This window comes from Dendrobium catenatum, unplaced genomic scaffold, assembly GCF_001605985.2.
Source record: "Dendrobium catenatum unplaced genomic scaffold, ASM160598v2 fragScaff_scaffold_243, whole genome shotgun sequence".
In the NCBI taxonomy this organism is placed as follows: domain Eukaryota; kingdom Viridiplantae; phylum Streptophyta; class Magnoliopsida; order Asparagales; family Orchidaceae; genus Dendrobium; species Dendrobium catenatum.
This window is the reverse complement of record NW_021318705.1, coordinates 1,329,737-1,348,426: the sequence shown is the minus strand read 5'-3', so window position 1 is coordinate 1,348,426 and position 18,690 is coordinate 1,329,737. Positions and strand designations below refer to the sequence as shown.

Sequence of the window (18,690 nt, the reverse complement as noted above, 5' to 3'; positions counted from 1 at the left end):
CAATCCGGCTCGCGAGCCGACTCGGGCTCGACTCGTTAATGGGCTCGACGAGCCGAGCTTATCGAGCTCGCGAGTCGAGCTCGAACACGAGTTCGAGCTCGAATGCTAAACGAGCTCGAGCTCGGACACTGGGCTGATCGGCTCCTTGGCTCGTTGAGTAGCTCAGGTCGAGCGTGTCGCGTCGCGTCTGCGGGAGCGGGCGGGATCTGGCGCGGAACCGAGGCCGAGCGCGGGAGCGGGAGCGGGATCGGGCGGAACCGAGGCCGGGTGCGGGAGCGGGCGGAACCGAGGCCGGGCGCGGGAGCGGGCGGAACCGGAGCGAGGCCGGATTCGCGTACGAGATCCGCTCGACGGGCGCGGGAGCGGGCGGAACCGAGGCCGGATTCGCGTAAGAGATCCGCTCGACGAGCCGCTCGACTCGACTCGTTTCCTGAGACGAGTCGAGCTCGAGCTCGTCTTTCGAGCTCGACTCGAGCTCGAGCTCAGTATTTGGCAGTCGAACTCGACTCGAACACTCCCTGGCTCGAACTCGACTCAACTCGTTTGCACCCCTAATGGGGCCACTTGACCCCATTGGCCTAATTTTTTTTATATGTTCTGTTCTGATAATTTTATTTTTATAAAAAAATAAATCTAAAACATAACTACAACGCCAGCTATTCACTTATTTCTATTGTTAGAAGAAAAGATAAATGTATTGAAAGTTGAAACTTACTATTTTAAATTTGTTTTGAACTCGTTTGCACCCCTAATGGGGCCACTTGACCCCATTGGCCTAATTTTTTTTATATGTTCTGTTCTGATAATTTTATTTTTATAAAAAAATAAATCTAAAACATAACTACAACGCCAGCTATTCACTTATTTCTATTGTTAGAAGAAAAGATAAATGTATTGAAAGTTGAAACTTACTATTTTAAATTTGTTTTGATAGATCTTATGTGTTGTCTTGTTTTGGAATTTTTATTTGGTCCGATGTCCTGACATAGCTCTACATTCGGACGCCGGTAAAATAGTGCCACATGCTCTTACCCTTTACCGCGCGGCCCGACAACCCGACCCAGGCCGGACCCGGGATTACTATGTATTGGCTGATTTGTGCAGACCGGGGTATTGCTAGGTATTGCTCGATTTTGCTCGGCAATGACGAGAAATACCATTATGTCAAGACCAATACATAGTAATACAGAGCAATACCCCGGTTTTTCGGTATTGCTAGGTATTGGTCTTGACGGTGCGGTATTTCTCGTTATTGTCAAGCAATACCTAGCAATACCGAGCAATACCTAACAATACCGAGCAATACCTAGCAATACTTGAACATAGCAATATCGGGTTCCGGTCCGGGTCGGGTCGTCGGGCCGCACGGTAAAGAGTAAGAGCACGTGGTGACATGTTATTGACCTCCGGATGTAGAGCTACGTCCGGTGTCCGGACCTAATAATTGTTCCTTGTTTTGAGTCTATAGAATTCTATAAATAAAACTTTAAAGAATGAAAAAAAAATGAAAATAAAATTTTAATTTTCTTCTCTTCTTCCCTTTAAATGTTGGATGTGTATTCTTTGCATGCTTTACAGGACCTGATGGAGTAATTTCAACTTCTTGTAGTGGCTTAATTTTTATTCTTACCATTTTTGGTTGTTTGTGAAGTTCTGCTCTGACTCTTTATTAATAGAGGTTGTTTGTGAGTGGTGAAACTATTTTTTATTATTTTGCATATGATCTAAGAAGTGTGAGTGGTGAAATTATTTGTACAATTTAATTTATTTTTTTTTAATATGCTGGTAATTTTGTGATGAGAGGGAGATCGATGCGGCATTTTCAAACAATTATAAATGAACATCATTATAAAATTGAATTATATTATTCAATTATAAATATGTAATTTTAAGAGCTTATGATGAGATAAATACTGAGTTACTTATGTGTGTTACTTGCTTGAATTCACGTAACTCATACTGAGCATTTGAAAAATAAAAATTGATATGTCTAACAAATCAATTTTATTAGATGTATATCTCATTATATTCATATGATATCTATTGATGCATTCAAAAATTTAAGAATTAGAAAATTTACACAAAAATTGGTGAGGACGAAGAAAATGATATTTATCATTTGGTGCTCTTATTTAAAATCTTGCTCTGATATTGTCAATTGTTACAATAACGGTCGAACAAAAATTATCCGATATAAAGATTATAAAGAGTTGTTTGCACAATCGTATGGGAGACTCTTGGATGAATAATTGTTTGATTATTTATATTTAGAAAAAGAAATTTTTAATAATATTGATAACATGTGATTGTAGAATTATTTCAAAATATGAAGACTTGGAGGGAGAAACTGTAGGTGGCATGTAAGAAGAATATGAACATCATATGCTCTTAAATATAAATTTTTCTTTATTATATAATTTATCTTTTTGTAATGACAAGCATAACAATTTTTTTTTAACTAATGACGCCGGTCCCAAGCCCATATGAAAAAGTTGGGGATATTTTTAGGATGCGTAATTTGTGCCCCGATATGAAAATTAAAAAAAAAACTACCACAATGAAGCTTTATTAATAATAATTAAATTTATGTTGTAGTTAATATAGATTTAAATATAATCTAAATTTATAGGCTTCTAAATCAATCAAAATGAATGCAATTTTTTTAAAAAAATAATATCATGAATTTTATAAATTTTAATTTGTGCCCAAATTAATGATAAATATGATATTATAAATAATAATAATTTGAAAAAAAATTAAAAATTTTATGAAACATATTTGATATATTTTATATAAAATATAATGACTTAATTTTTAACTATGAAATATTTAATTTGGAAAGAGCATTGCTAATTTTTATTAGGGGTGTCAATATTTGACACAACCCAAAAATTCGAGCCCGACCCGACTCGAATATTTCATGTTCAAGTCAACCCATTTGGAAAACTAGTAGGGTTCGGTTTTCAAATCCTGATTTTAAGTCAACCCAAAAACTTGAAATCAACTCGAAACTGACCTGGGACACGCTAGCAAGCGCACGGTGTCCCCTGCGCTAACACGCGCGCTCTTGCTCGCACCCGCACATGCACCCGTTCCCACACCTTGGGTTAAGGTTGGTCAAGTATGATTTTCTAATATGTTTGTCTAATATGATCCGATTAATTGAAGGCGGCTCAATTTCGAGTTTGAAGTTTGACACGAGCCTAACCTAGAAAATTATTTTGGCACTCCTAATCTGAATAAGCAATAGTCGTTATTGGTTGATAATATTATATTTAAATTATCTATGAAGTCGGTGCGTAGGTCCCAAACATCATAGGTGAATCATTCATTTACAGGACAAAAAATTACGTCAGATGTTTACGACGTGTAATTTGAATGGAAATTTTTTTAATGGGAATGATGCACCGTTACTATAATATAATAATGTTAAAATATTTCTTGTCTTATGCTTCTCTAACATATAAAAAACCTGTAAAAATATTAAAATTATATCAATTTAATAAACATAAAAATATATATTGTCCATAAATCCCCAGAAAAATTCCCTTAAATATCTTTTTTTTTTTTTGATATTTAGGTCTATTAAGCAAACTCACACGCACATCAAATAAGCAAAACTCGAACCCAAGACCTATTTAAGATAAACTCACACACACATTACATAGGCCTACCTCAGATAAATATTTCATTTATTATGTTTCTATCATCCTGATTCACACTCTCATATTTATTTTTGTTACTATTTAATTAAAACTAAAAGAAAAAAAAATATTTAAAATTATTTATGTATACAATGTGTACACTCACAATTCAGACGTAACTCGACACCCGGGACTCCGCACAGAATAATCTCCCCAACAAGGAAGGAGAAGTAGAGGAGGGGTGGGGATGTTCAAGGTCTTGGAGGATGCGGGACGGATATATATATATGTGTGTGTGTGTATGATAAAATGTAACTACTAATTTTATGAATGTATTTTTCTTGAAAGTTGTCAAAAAAACTCTCTAGATTTAAATAAGCTCTTCTTATCTTAGATTTGAATGTATCAAAAACTTTGAACTCGTCTTAGATTTGAAGTTATCAAAGATCTTGAACTTTTCTTAAATTTTAAGTAGACAAAGACCTAAAGTTTTTTCAAACTCGAGGTTGTTAGAGACCCTAAGTTTATCACAGATGTGAAGTCATTAAAGAGTCTGAACTCATCTCAAGAATGAAATCACCATAGACCCTAAACTCATCTTAGACTTGAGGTTTCCGAATGGTCTGAACTTATCTTAAATTTGAGATATCTTGAACTCATGTCACACTACATGAATACTATAAATTTTTTATTGGTGATCTAGTAGCAAAGCAACTTATTTATAATAACAAAATGAAATCAATGACTAAATCCATTACTAATCAACGACTAAATCCATTACTCCGTCAGTCATTATTTCATCTATCGAAAGAAAAAATTGTGACTATATCTATAAGTTACAACTATTTGTAACTGAAGAGTAGTCAAAAAATGTACCCCAAAAAACCTTGGAAGCCATAATAGTTAGCTATTTTAATGACAGCTCAGTGATTGAGTGTGGTCGCTAAATCTGACACCTTAAAACAAGCGACAGTAGTATGGTAGTAGCAGAAACTCCAAAAACAAGCAACCTATATTTGCATTTGTAATTCTATACAGACATACACAAAACAACTGCAATTCTAACTACATACAACATTAAATACATCAAAACAACAAAACTTAGCATTCATGTAACAAAATATATAAATCAAAACAAAGATATTAATGTTGAAAACACCTTCCATTAAAACCAAAACACAATCTTACCCATACTAAACAAATTCAAACTTACAACTAAACATTGTAATTCACATTTGTAATCTAATAGTTATTTTAAGTCAAAATACACTAAGTAATATAAAAAACTAATCATCATTATGATCATCTCCATCATTCATCATTCATCATATTTTTCTACTTTCTCTGGCTATTTGTCCGCTCTACATGCTCCACCACCTAATGCACCATATTATTATAATTCTTTAAAAATGGAACGTACAATATCATCAACCTCATATCGTATAATCAGTTTCCCTCTTAATTAGATTCACAAATATTGTTGTGGCGTAGAGGGGACCCATCCAAATGTATTGTCTTCATCAAGACTATCAAAGTCATATAATCAACCTTTATTCGATCACTCAATTGCCTCCAACCTTGTTTTTATGTCAAGCTCGCCCTATTCTAATATCACGACCCTCTCATATTATTCTTATGTTATATTATATTTAAAATTCTTATCATTATTATCTTAATGAATTAATAAATAAAATACTTTAATTAAATATAAGATACTTACATCAACTATGAGAGATCGATCATCAATGTGGTCATTTATTCCCTTCTTCTTATGAGACATCTGGAATGAATTGGTTTTCACAACATCCTTCTTTAAGTATGCCATATGCATTATAAAATGTATGATAATAAAATATGTATTTAAAAGATGATAACATATTTCTTATTTTATAAAATATACTAAAGAATAACATTTAGGATTTGCATCAAGCACTGAGCAATTGTCTTCTCTGAACTGTCTAGGACCTTGGTAGCCTCCCTTGGAGTCTAAGAGAAATGATTATGAAATAAGAAAATATAAATCAATTATTAAATATGAAATAAAATAAGTTAATTAACCTCAAAGCACCACATGAACAACAAGTTAGACATGTGTGGCCCCAAGCAAAAATATATGGGTAAAATTATCTTTCAAGTTCTCGTTACTACCCTCCTTACTCTACAGTCAACAAAAGGTAACAATTTAAGAATCTACAAGAAAAATGAAGTTTTTTTTTTTCAAATAAATTTGGAAAAAAGGTAAAAATAAAATTTATAAGAAAATTTAATAATTATAAATATATTTTATTCAATGAGTGTTGCTTCTACCCTTTTGTTTGTAGATTTTTTATTTTAAGTGGTAGTTATGGTGAAAGTATTTGTGTTATATTTAAATTTGGGGGATATTGAGGTGAAGTTAAAGGTGAATAAAGAACAAGATATGAAGGTGGAAAACAAAAAGTGATGAAATTAGAGGTTGATTTGCTTACTTTTTTTATCATTATAGAGAAGGTTGAAAAAATCAATCCATGGTTAATTGGGCATGAGTTTTGTTGCGGGCTAGAATATACGCGGAGATAGAGTTGTAATTTAACGACTTAGCATTGGACATATATCCAGCTCACACACAGAGAACACAATATTTTTTTTACGTGGAAAACCCTTGAAAGGGGAAAAACCATGGGGCCTAGCCCAGTTGAAAAGATTTCACTAGAACTTGAGTTTGTTACAATTAGCTAACTTGCCTCCGAGGGCGGTCAATTTACAAGTAACAAATGTACAATATAAGTCTGGGTGTCATTTAGTAGTCTGACAACGACTTGGCAGAATTCTGGCATCAGTTGATGGTCTGGCGGAGTTTAGGGCCTCAAGTGTTGGTCTAGCGAGTGTGAGGGCCTAAGGCAGTGATCCGACAAGGGCGAAAGCCTCAAGTGGTGGTCCGACGAAGGCGAGGGTTTAAGGCGGTGATCCGACCACGGCGAGGGCCTCAAGTGGTGGTCCGGCGAAAGCGAGCGCATCATGTGGTGGTCCGGCGAAGGTGAGGGCTTAGGTGGTGGTCCGGCGAAAGCGAGGGCCTCAGATGATGGTCAAGTGAATGTGAGGGCCTCAGGTGGTGGTTCGAAGAAGACGAGGGCCTCAGGTGGTGGTTCGAAGAAGACGAGGGCCTTAGGTGGTGGTCCGGCGAAGGCGAGGGCCTCAAGTGGTGGTCCGACGAAGGCGAGGGCATCATATGGTTGTCTGGCGAAGGCGATGGCCTCAGGTGGTGGTCCGGCGAATACGAGGGCCTCAGGTGGTGGTCCGGCGAAGGCGAGGGCCTCAGGTGGTGGTCCGACGAACTCAGGCGATGGTCTGGCAAACTAAGGCGGTGGTCGAGGAGGAGCTTCTTCCTTCTCTTCTTCTCTTCTTGCTCGGGATCCTCTTTCAAGAGAAATGAGAGGTCTATTTATAGATTTTTGGAGTGACATGGCCCTTAAATAGGTAATAGATCAAGGGTAAAGGGGGAGTGGTTGGATGGACGGCCGATGTTGAATCCCTTGATCATGAACTGTTTAATGGACTTTTGAACGTCTTAGTGATGTCGGAATTCAGTGATCTTGGGCTCATTGGATTCTTCTCGTCGAGCCGCTAAATTCGACTATAAGCTTATTATGTTTGGAAACCGTTTGGTACCAAATTGTGGTTCGAACCTTCTAATAGCGCTTCGGGTCCTTGATTCGAACCCATTTGGGCTCGGATTGAGTCAAATTTGGTGTCGTTGGGTTTGTATTTACAAGACGCTCAGTTCGACTATAAGTTTGCTGAAATCAAAGTTCGGATGATCCCAATTTTAATTTCAAAAGTTTCTAACTTGATTTTGCCTCGAGATTCGTGCCCGATCAAGATAATTTTTTGATAATGTATCAGTTGCCCCACCAATTTTCAGACGTCGAAGCTCCAAGAGTCTAAAAATATGCATCGTAGTCAGTGGAAAATTTTTCAGGTGATTTGAAACTCGAACATAGTCCGATTGTGGGCGTAGAGGTCCCAAATTACTTTTAAAATGCCAAAATTGAGTCCAGAACGTCGAAAATAGTTGATTGGACATGGCTAGTTACCTTAGCCCAACCAATAGTTGACTTGGTCAACTAAGCCCAAGTTTAGTCAAATTGGGCCCATTTGAGTCAAGTCATAGCGTACAACTAGATCAAGCTATCCAATCCTCATCAAGGCTCCAATATCACCCATTATATGCTTCAAATGCATTCAAACATTAGGTGATTCAAATCATTATGAATTTGACCATGTGAATTCATTAAAATATGATCAAATCCATCCATAAATGCATCTGTTTAATCAAACTTCAAATGCATTGCTATGGTTCTGGGGACCCTAAACATGTGTAATTTGACCTTTTTCGGACCCAAATTTGAGCCAAAACACATTTTATAAATTATATTTTAAATAAAAAATAGATATGATTATATCAATTCTTCCTTGCTGGATGAGTGGTAAAACTTTTGTCATTCATGCCCAAGGTCTTGGATTCAAATTCAGCTGGAGGTAAGGATTTTTTGTGACGCTGATGTGACAACAATATGCAGGATGGATCAATGACATGGCAATGACATGCAGGACGGATCGATGATGTGGCAATGACATGCAGGCCGGATTAATGACATGGTAGTGGCATGCAAGACAGATTGATGATATGACAGCGACATGCAGTGATAGGTCCTACATGTCGCTGCCACATCATCGATCCATCCTGCATGTCACTGTCACGTCAGCACCACAAAAAATCTTTGCCTTCAACTGGATTCGAACCCAGGACCTTGGGCATGGATGACAAAAGTTTTACCACTTGTCTAGCAAGGAAGAATTAGTATTACCATATCTATTTTTTATTTAAATTATAATTTACATAATATATTTTGGCTCAAATTTGGGTCTGAAAAATATCGAATTATACATTTTTTTGGGTCCCCGGAACCATTTTTCAATGTTTCAGACTCAATTTTAACACTTTTAAAGTAATTCAGGACCTCTACGCCCACGATCGGACTACGTTCGAGTTTCAAATCACTTGAAAATTTTCTCACGGACTACAATGCATATTTTCGAACTCCTAGAGCTTCGACGTCCAAAAATAGAGGAGCAACTGATACATCGTCAAAAATTTATCTTGATCAACGTCTGAAAATAGGGGGGCAACGATATATCATCAAAAAATTACCTTGATTGGACACGAATCTCGATACAAAATCAAGTTGGAAACTTCAAAAAATTAATTCAGAGACCATCCAAACTCTGATTTCAGCAAACTTATAGTCGAACTGAACGTTTCAGAAATATAAACCTAACGACACCAATTTCGACTCAATCCGAGCCCAAATGAGTCCAAACCAAGGGTCTGAAGTGTTGTTGGAAGGTTTAAACCACAATTTGGGCTATCAAACAGTTTCCAAACATGACGTGTTTATAGTTGAATTGAGCGCCTTGACAAGATGAATCCAACGAACCCAAGATCACCAAAATCTGATATCACTAAGACATTCAAATGTCCATCAAACGATACATGATCAAGGAATTCAACATCAGCCGTCCATCCAACCACTCCCCATTTACCCTTGATCTCTTACATATTTAAGGGTCATGCCACTCCAGAAATCTATAAATAGACCCCTCATTTCTCTTGAGAGGGGACCAAAATAAGAAGAGAAGATGGAATAAGAGAAGAAGGAAGAAGAGAAAGAAGAAAAGGAAGAAGCTCATCCTCAACCACCACAGGACTTCCGCCGGACCACCACTTGAGGCCCTCACCTCTGTCGGATCACCGCCTGACGTCGTTGCTCCGCCGGACCACCGCTTGAGGCCCTCACATCCGCCTGACGCGTTGCTCTAACTGACTCCCACTTGAAACCCTCACCTCCACCGGACCACCGCCTGACGTCATTGCTCTACCGGACCACCACTTGAGGCCCTCACCTCCGCCAGACCACCGCCTGACGTTGTTGCTCCGACAGACCCCCACTTGAGGCCCTCACCTCTGCTGGACCACCGGCTGGCGTCGTTTCTCCGTCGGATCACCACTTGGGTCCGGACTTCTGTTGGGCCACCACTTGATGCCGAAAGTTCTCCTGAAGTATCGCTATTCTACTACAGTCTTTCAGACCCCATTCTCCTGCCGAGTTCTGTCATTCTGACCTCTGTTTCCTACTATTGTCATTCCAACCACCATCACCAGACAACGATCTTTCAGACCCCAGTCTACTGCCGACTACGGTCCTTCTGACCTCCGTCGCCTACTATGGTCATTCGGACCTCCATCATTAGACAACAGTCTTTTTGACCTCGATCTCCTGTCGATTGCGGTCCTTTTGACCTCCGTCACCTACTATGGTCCTTCTGACCTCCATCACCAAACAACGGTCTTTCTGACCTCGATCTCCTGCCAACTATGATCATTCGGACCTCTGTCTCCCACAGACTACGATCCTTTCGACCTCTGCCGCCTACTATGGTCCTTCTGACCTCCGTCGCCTACTATGGTCCTTTCGACCTCCATCAGCAGACAATTGTCTTTCTGATTTGGTCTCTTGTCAACTACGGTTTTTTGGATCTCTGTCTCATGCCGACTACGGTCCTTCTGACCTCCATCACCAACAACGATCTTTCTGACCTTTATCCTATCGAATATGGTCGTGCCGACCAAACAAACACATATATGTTGATTATTGTAACGTCCACCATGTAATGTGCTCTATATGATGTACATTTGTGACATCAAATCAAGGCCTTCTCATAAGGAAAGGCCTTATTTGTAATTGATTGCAAATACTAGTTGATTCATTCAAACTGGGTCAGGCCCCGTGGTTTTTCCCCCTTTTTAAGGGGTTTCCACATAAAAACTATGGTGTCTCTTATGAACGCTACACTCTCTCTCTTATCTACTTGTGTGTTGGATCTTCGTACAATGCTAAGACGTTAAACTATATATTTCTTTACCGCCGTGAATATTTCCAGGACGCAACAAGTTTAAGTTACACTATTATATTAGTCCTAGTTCTCCCAAGGTTTACAAGACTATTTCAAGTGATAATAAGGTGTTGCAAATGATAGAATAATGTATTGATAGTCGGCGGGTTGAAGTCGTTGTTATGTTACAAGAGGATGCAGAGGCTGATATGAACTTGGAAGGTTTAAAGCATTGTCATAATACCGGCAGAACTATTAATATTGCTTCAAAGAACATTGACTTTTGAAGCTTAAGCAGTGATTAGCTTATGCGACTAATTAGTGATGATAAAATGTTAGACATTAGTATTTTTATTCATGTTGCTAGCAATTTCAAGCAGTTCCTACGATCCACCGCAATTACCAATAACTTTCAGGTGAATCAAAAACTAGCAATAAGTCTAGAGTTATAGCAGCATGCTCGCATCAAGGGTGTCCTTGGAGGGTTTGTGTAGTGCTATTAAGAGATTAGATTTGATACGTCATCATAAATTTATCTTGATAGAGCACGAATCTCGAGGCAAAAAGTTAGTTGGAAACTTCAAAAATTAATTCTGGGAGCACCCGAACTCCGATTTCAGTAAGCTTACAGTCAAACTGAGCGTATCGGAAATACGAACCCAACGACATCAAATTCAACCCAATCCGAGCCCAAATGAGTCCAAATCAAGGACCCGAAGCACTGTTGGAAGGTTCAAACGATCTCCGATTTTAATGAGCTTATACTCGAATCGAGCGGCTCGACGAGATGAATCCAACGAGTCCAAGATCACCAAATTCCGACATCATGAAGGCCTCGTGGTTTTTTCCCTTTTTTGGGTTTTCCACGTAAAAATTCTGGTGTTCGTATTCTCTTTTCTGTTTGTGTGTTGAATACTCGTACAACGCTTGGACGTGAATTTACAAACTCTACCACCACGTATATTCTAGCACGCAACAAGATTATACGCATTTGTGACGTGGTGTTCACAAAGTAGGAAAAAAGCTTGGTACATCAAACTAGATGTCTATTAAAATACAAGATACTATGACGTGCGGGCGACTAGGAGTTGGCACACGCGCGGGTCACAGATATGAAATGAAGTGCGGGATATGAGTAAACAGAAAAAAAAAAAAAAGATACTATATTTCGAGTATAGTAGAAGTTTTAGATATTAAATATACAAATAAGATAGTTTATCAAAAAAAAAAAAACTTAAGGAACTTCTCGCCTGCTCAAACCGCCACGGGACCCTAGAAACCTCCACACTCGACTCTCCGGAAATCTACGCCGCTCGGCATCAGCATAACCCTAAAACAGCGGTGACCTTCCAGTCAACGGCTTTTCCATGGATAAGGTAGTCGTCTCCGAAGCCGCGCCTTCCAATTCCTTCTCCGAGGCGAGGCTAATTTGCCGCGTGTGAGTTCTCCACTCAATCATTCCCAAGTATTGATGTTTTTCGTCGGCTACGGATTTTAAATAGGTCACCTGGTTCAAATTTAGTCCCTGTTTACTTCGTTGTCCCAAAAGATTCCGTTTTCTTGTTCCAAAATATGTCTCATAGTTTCTTGTTCATGAAATTGCCGAAAATTTTCCGTTTCTTTGACAAAATCGAGTTCAATAGTCTTTATTTTTCTTTTATTTATTAAGTTATAGTTATTGAGAGTCTCATCGTGTGTTCTTTGAAGATTTTTAAATTATCTTTAAGTGTTTTTTTGATTTGGTTGTTCTTCTGATTATCAGTTGCCAGAAGCAATTCTCTCGGTATACCTGTCCTCGATGTAACACTCGGTACTGCTCTCTTGAATGCTACAAGGTAGTTTTCCAATTAGTTAATTTGAAAACTAGAATATTGTTTGATTTCTCTAAGCAGATGAAGAGTTATGTGTAACTTGTCTTGTTTAATTATGGAAGCGGCATAGTCTTCGTTGCACAGAATCTTTCATGCGGGAGAATGTTATGGAGGAGCTGCACCAAATACAGTCCAATGATGCAACAAAAAGAAAAATGCTGGAAATACTAAGAAGAGTCCACTCAGAGGATGATATGGATTCTGATGGTGAAGATGGTGTGATTTCTTTTAATTTATTTTCTTTATGAGTTACTGGTCATATTATGTCTCCTTATAGTCTTTTTTTTTTCCACAAAACACATGTTCTTAGAAACATGAAATGAATGGTTGCTAGTACTTTACCCTAGAATAAATGTGTGCTATTTCTAAATCAAAGCATTATCCATAATAATTTTTTTGGGGGGGTACCGCAGCTCGGTACTGCTTGGTACAGCTGACGTGTTTGCACATGATTCGCCTCCAAACGTAGAGCTACGTCCGGCCTCCGTACAGAATAATTTTTCCAAGCACAGAATGCTTAGCTGCTGGTGGTTATACTATTTTTTGCAAACGAAGAGTTGGAAAGTAGCACTATTGCATATTTCTCTATTTTAAAACTAAACGTACAAAATAGGAATTAATCTTAATTTAATTGATTGGATGGCAGTAATTTGTTAAATCAGAATATGTGTTGTCTACTTATTTCAGATCTCCTATCCATAGAATCTTCCATGAGATTATGAGGAATAAAAGTATGCAAGAGAGGTGACAGAAATATAGAGATTGTGTGAGAGAGGTAGGTAGAGTACTCATTGGGCTGTCATGGCTGCCAGGAGAGGAAGAGAGATTGGGATTGTTTGGTTGGTGACAGGAGAGGAAGAGAGAGAGTGAATGAGAGAAGGTGAGTGCGGATGACTGTGCTTATGGGATGCTAATCTTCTGTTTTATGTATCATGTAAAACCATTCACTCATAAATTTGATCAATTTTTTTATTATATTCTCCGGTTTAATTGCTTTGTAATTGTTCAAGTCTTATCATTTTGATTTTTTTCTTTTAGACTGAACCACATAAATTGTTATTTGTGTACCTTAGAGGAAAAATATTTTATTTGGATTACATACATCATCCATGCAAAAACATAATGTTCATAGTTGATATTATATATGTTTGGCTTCATTTGTAGGTTCCATGCTATCAGAGGAAACAACTCAAAAAATTTTATCAGGTATGCTACCAAATCTTTTCTGGAACTTAATTTTCATAGATCAGATATAGGCAGAATTTTTGCCAATACTATAAAAATGATTTGGAGCATGAAATCTCTGCAATTTCAATAGAAGTTGACCCTCTAAACTTTTTGAATATGCACTACTTTTAACATATCATGCTTCACATAAGACTTGTCGACCGGTGGGTGATGGTCGGTGGCCAACGCTTGTCGGCGGCAATTGCAATGAATTTCCGGTATATTTGGAAGTCGCCTAAATCTGAGGAATTTCAAATACACAAAAAATGAATTAGATGGTGAATTCCAAATGCATCAAAACTTTATATTGCATTTGTTTTACTTCAAACCAAACACCAATATTCTCAAAACTCTTGTGTTTGGAATAATTTGCATTCATTTTACTTCAAACTGAATAGACCCTAAGAGCGATTTGCAATTCATGCAGATCACTAATTTGAAGCAGTTGGATGCTTTGTGACTGATATTGATTGCAAGGTGGTCAAAAAGGCATGCAAAACATATTTTACCTCGAATTTTATATTCATACAAACTATATCAAATACAATCATAATAGTTATAGTAGATTATATAAGAATTTCAACACATGCATAGGTTAAAATAAGACAACCATTTGAATCTTAAACATATTTATAATTAGATTCTAACAAGTGTTTCAGTCCCATCATCGTAATCATCATCACCACCACCAGGATCAACATCGTCCAGACTGACACCTAGAGCACCTTGTTGTTGTAACTCTTTCAACATAAGCTGCACGATATCCTCGACTTTGTACTGCATAACTAATTTCCCTTGATGTTGGCTCCCTTTTTACCTTTGTGAGGTGGATGAGTACTAGCTTCTATCTTCATATCGACCTTCAAAGCCATCCATACCACCCTTAGTCAGTCTTCAGCGGCTTTCATCCATGTATCAAGGTCGAACTCATTCTGAATGGCACATTCCACACAAAATTTTGTTGTCATTGGCAGCACATATTTTTCATGCAAGTTAGCATAAAAAAAATCATAATTTCATTCTTACAACAACAACATGGGAATGAGATTCATTGTAGATGTCTATCCCTTTCTTCTTATTTTTCCTTTGGAAGATCTTAGTTTTTTTGTTGGAGCTCTTTTATGAACAACACATTAAATAATAATTATAAAAATAAATTATTTTTAAATTTTTAACATTTAATGCAGTTTAAAATTTAGTGTGCAATAATATCATTCAATGCCCATTTGCAACAAATGGAATTTATCCTTTCTTAAGAGTAAGAGGATTTTTAGTAGCCTCCTGTGAGGTCTACTTAGTTTTCACTACCCCTACACAATATTTTTAAGCCTTTAATAGTACAGTCGTTAGTAAATTAATTGAAATTACTAATAGATAAGAAGTTACCTTTTTCTGGACAATCTTAAAAACAAGTTGTTGCGACTCCCCTCCACTCTGTGTTTTGGATGGCACCATGATCATGCAATCTCCAACTACCGCTTCTCTCTAATTCTTTTCTTTATAAGGCATCATTTTGTGAATTTGTTAAACCAAATTTCTCGGCTGACTTAGGCTTCATTTTTTAAATAAGCTTTCGAGTACAAAAAAAAAAAATTATCTAAAATATTTTTGTACTAAAAAATTACTTTCAAAAACAGTAAGAAAGCTATCCTAAACGAAATCTTAATCATATCAAATCTCCTATATGACTAACGTAAAAGTCAGATCTTATGTATTCTACTTAATGTCACAGAGCTATGATGGCTTTACCTCATGCATGGATTAATTTTAGGGAGATTTACATACATACCATCATATACTATTCTATTGACATATTTAGCACCCTAAATTTTAATATTACATATATATCACTCATTGTTCATTTTCATATCAAATATGAGTGGTAGAAATGAAATTTATGAGTGATAAATTTGATATTAAAATAATAATAGGGTGATATATATATAATATTAAAATATGGGTGTTAATACAAATATTGTCATAAAACCACCTATGTGATCATTGTTTATGTAATGACCTTTTGGAATGATTACAAATTATAAGTGGCGCTCGAGAGGAGGACCTATTTAACCTCCATCATCATTTCAAACGTTTGAACCCACCTTGTGCTCGCATCTGACTTGAAGTGCATAGAACGAAATGTAAATATCTCCTATATGATCACAAAAAGCTATAGGTAATTATCTTTGCATAAAAATATGATTGTTATTGCTTTTCATTCCCTAAAATTAACAATCATGCAAATTCGCACGCTTAGAGAAATTTGACGTGTAATTATCAAGGAATCTTAAACTATTTGGTTTCGTTTGGATGACTTTCTTACTGCTTCCAAAATTTTTAATGACCAAACGCTGGTCTAAAATTCTACCCATTTTTCAAAATATGCCACTCCAACATTTTTTTTTCTTTTACCTTTGCTCTGAGATCAGCATACCATGCTCAGATAGTGAAAATTGATACGAACCTTTCTTTGTAAATTTCAGGTGATGAACTCAGACTCGAAGATCTATCCCCTGGCGAAATCAAGAAATTTCAGAGAGCAGTAGCCACTGGTGAACTGAGCAAATTGATAGAACCATGGGATCCATGGTGGAGGAAGTCTTCCGCAGCATCAATCTCTCTTGGCCCTAGTGGAAACCAGCTTGTCAAACCACTTGATGTAGAACACTCTTTTAGCACATCAGAGTCGAGCATCAGCGAGGTACCCGCTGGGCCTGAAAATCCTCTACCACCACTCCAGCAATTGAGCCGCGCAGAGCCATCTCCTCTTCTATCAGTTCATTTGATTGATGTTATTTACAGTTACTGCTTCACCCTCCGAATCTACAACGGTGATTGGCACTTCGACGCTTTAGGTGCAGCCATGGTGTTACTAACCTTATCATCAGTGCTTGGCGGTGACAGCCGCCCCGAAACTGTTTCTGAAGCATTGGCCGCTTGCATAGAGCAGACCTGCTCGCCAGCTTTCAGACACGCAGGAGGCTTCAAATTCGGATTGATTCTCGTTGATGATGCGATCGATCTCCTCTCTCTGGGTGCAAATGCTATCATTTGTTTACTGTGCGATCTTCGTCGGCTTATTCAGGCCGGAGAAGAAATGCTCAGATCTGAAAACATGGACAAGGCCAAGAGATCCGAGGGTCGACGGAAGCTTAAGGGAGTGGATAGGAAGATTTATTTCCTGATGTGTTGGGTTCATGAGCAATCTGAAGAGGTTTGGTCATCGTTAGCTGGTATTGTGGAGGTTGAGAAAGCTTCCCTCTCTGCATTGGAGCTCGACAGAGGCATTTGTAACATGGGAGAGGGAAAAGGCGCCTCTAAGGCCAAAGTTCTTGTTGAGGAGGTTTAAGTTTTTTTTGGGACGTTTTCTTATTGCTTTCTTAAATAATTTTTTAGTATCAATTTTTTTTTTAATTTGAATTTTTTTCTACTAAAAAGCTGTTTTAGAAAGCAATACGAAAGTTATTCCAAACAAAGCCTAAGGTAGGAAAAACATTAGTTTTAGGATGCCTAAAATTGATTATATTTACCTTGAGATAGTGATATAAAATAAGGATATTGAAGTTTTGTTTGTGATAACTTTCTTATTGTTTTTTAAAGCATTTTTTTAGTACAAAAATTTTTAGTTAAATTTTTTTTTTACTAAGAACAACTTTAAGAAGTTATAAAAAAGTTGTTCCAAACGAAATCTGAATAGTATTCATTGTAAAAAATTTTAATTGATCTTAAATTCATCATGATATAGGCTTCGGTTGGGATATTTTTTAGGAAATTTTTATATTAGAAAGGTGCACCATAAAATAATAAAAAAAGTTATCTCAAAAGAAACAATAATTTTTATTTGAATATTTTGTCACAATATTTATTCAGTTGAGATGCGAGTTATTTGAAAATAAGAGGGTCGATTATGAGGTGGGAAACTTGAAGTTTATGATATACATTTGTTATAATATAATTTCTATATAATATTCTGTCACAATTATTTCATTTGATTAGCTGAAAACGATAGCTCTGAAAATTCATAGGAAATTCCTTATAAAATGGCTAGAATTAAATCATAGACGTTAGATCCCTTTTAAATAAAATAGATGGCCATAATTCTATCTTCTCCATCCTTCCCATGCTCGAACAAGAGAAAGAGAGTATTCAAGTCAAGCTTAACTAAGCCAGCCCAAATTAAAATCCTTCCTACTTTGACCACTAAAGAAACAATTCTCGTTGGATAAGCTCGAGGGGGACAAGGGCAATTTTGAGGATAACTTTGCTCAGCTAGCCGTGAGCACAATCTTTTCACACGCCAACCACCTAAGGCTCAAGTTAGGGTTCAAGTTTTTCACTTACATAGGCTAAAGGCCTAAACAAATTGATCTCCTATCTTGAGCGGCCAGGAGGAAGAAAATTCTCTATATGTTTAGCTCGAGACTATATAGCTCAAAGGAGAGACTATGAAGCTGGAGAATGTTTTGGGGGGCCTTCTTGAACATAGAGAAATGAAGGAGAATAAATGAGATGGTCTCAATTACCTTGACCTTAATTACCCTAATTATGGCTTAACCATGTGTTAATGAAGTTGATTTGGGTGGCATTGGTTTTTGGATTGGACTTTGGGTTGGGAGATCATTCATAAGTCTAGAATTGTGTATTAGCTCAAACCTCATAGCCCATATGTTCAGCTGAATTCTGATGGTTCTATTAAAAATGTTGCTTGGGGTTAGGGGGCATCATCAAAAAATATTTTGGGGATGTTATTATTGCTTTTGTTGGTCATTTACAAAACTATTTTGTTATTTTTGCTAAGCTCAAGGCTTTATGTTAAGGTCTTAATCTCTGTTTAGCTCTGAATATTAAAGATATTTGGATTGAGGTGAATACTTTACTTATGATTCAAATTTGATAGGTTAAAGGAACCCTTACCCGCAATCATGGGTTTTTTTTATATTATTAGGAAAATTAGATTGATTTTGCTTCAACTTAATTATCAATTATCACATGTGTGGCATGAGGAAACAATTGTG

General features: G+C 37.1%; 1 protein-coding gene across 1 annotated transcript; it reads left to right on the top strand.

Moving 5' to 3' along the window:
• Positions 1-11,784: 11,784 nt before the first annotated feature.
• Positions 11,785-17,238, top strand: LOC110094519 (zinc finger HIT domain-containing protein 2). The gene is made up of 5 exons (XM_020819766.2): positions 11,785-12,015; positions 12,340-12,412; positions 12,511-12,664; positions 13,613-13,654; positions 16,159-17,238. Exons 1-5 carry the CDS (start codon positions 11,945-11,947, stop codon positions 17,022-17,024), a joined length of 1,206 nt encoding a protein of 401 aa, XP_020675425.1. The 5' UTR covers positions 11,785-11,944; the 3' UTR covers positions 17,025-17,238.
• The last annotated feature ends 1,452 nt before the right edge of the window (positions 17,239-18,690 follow it).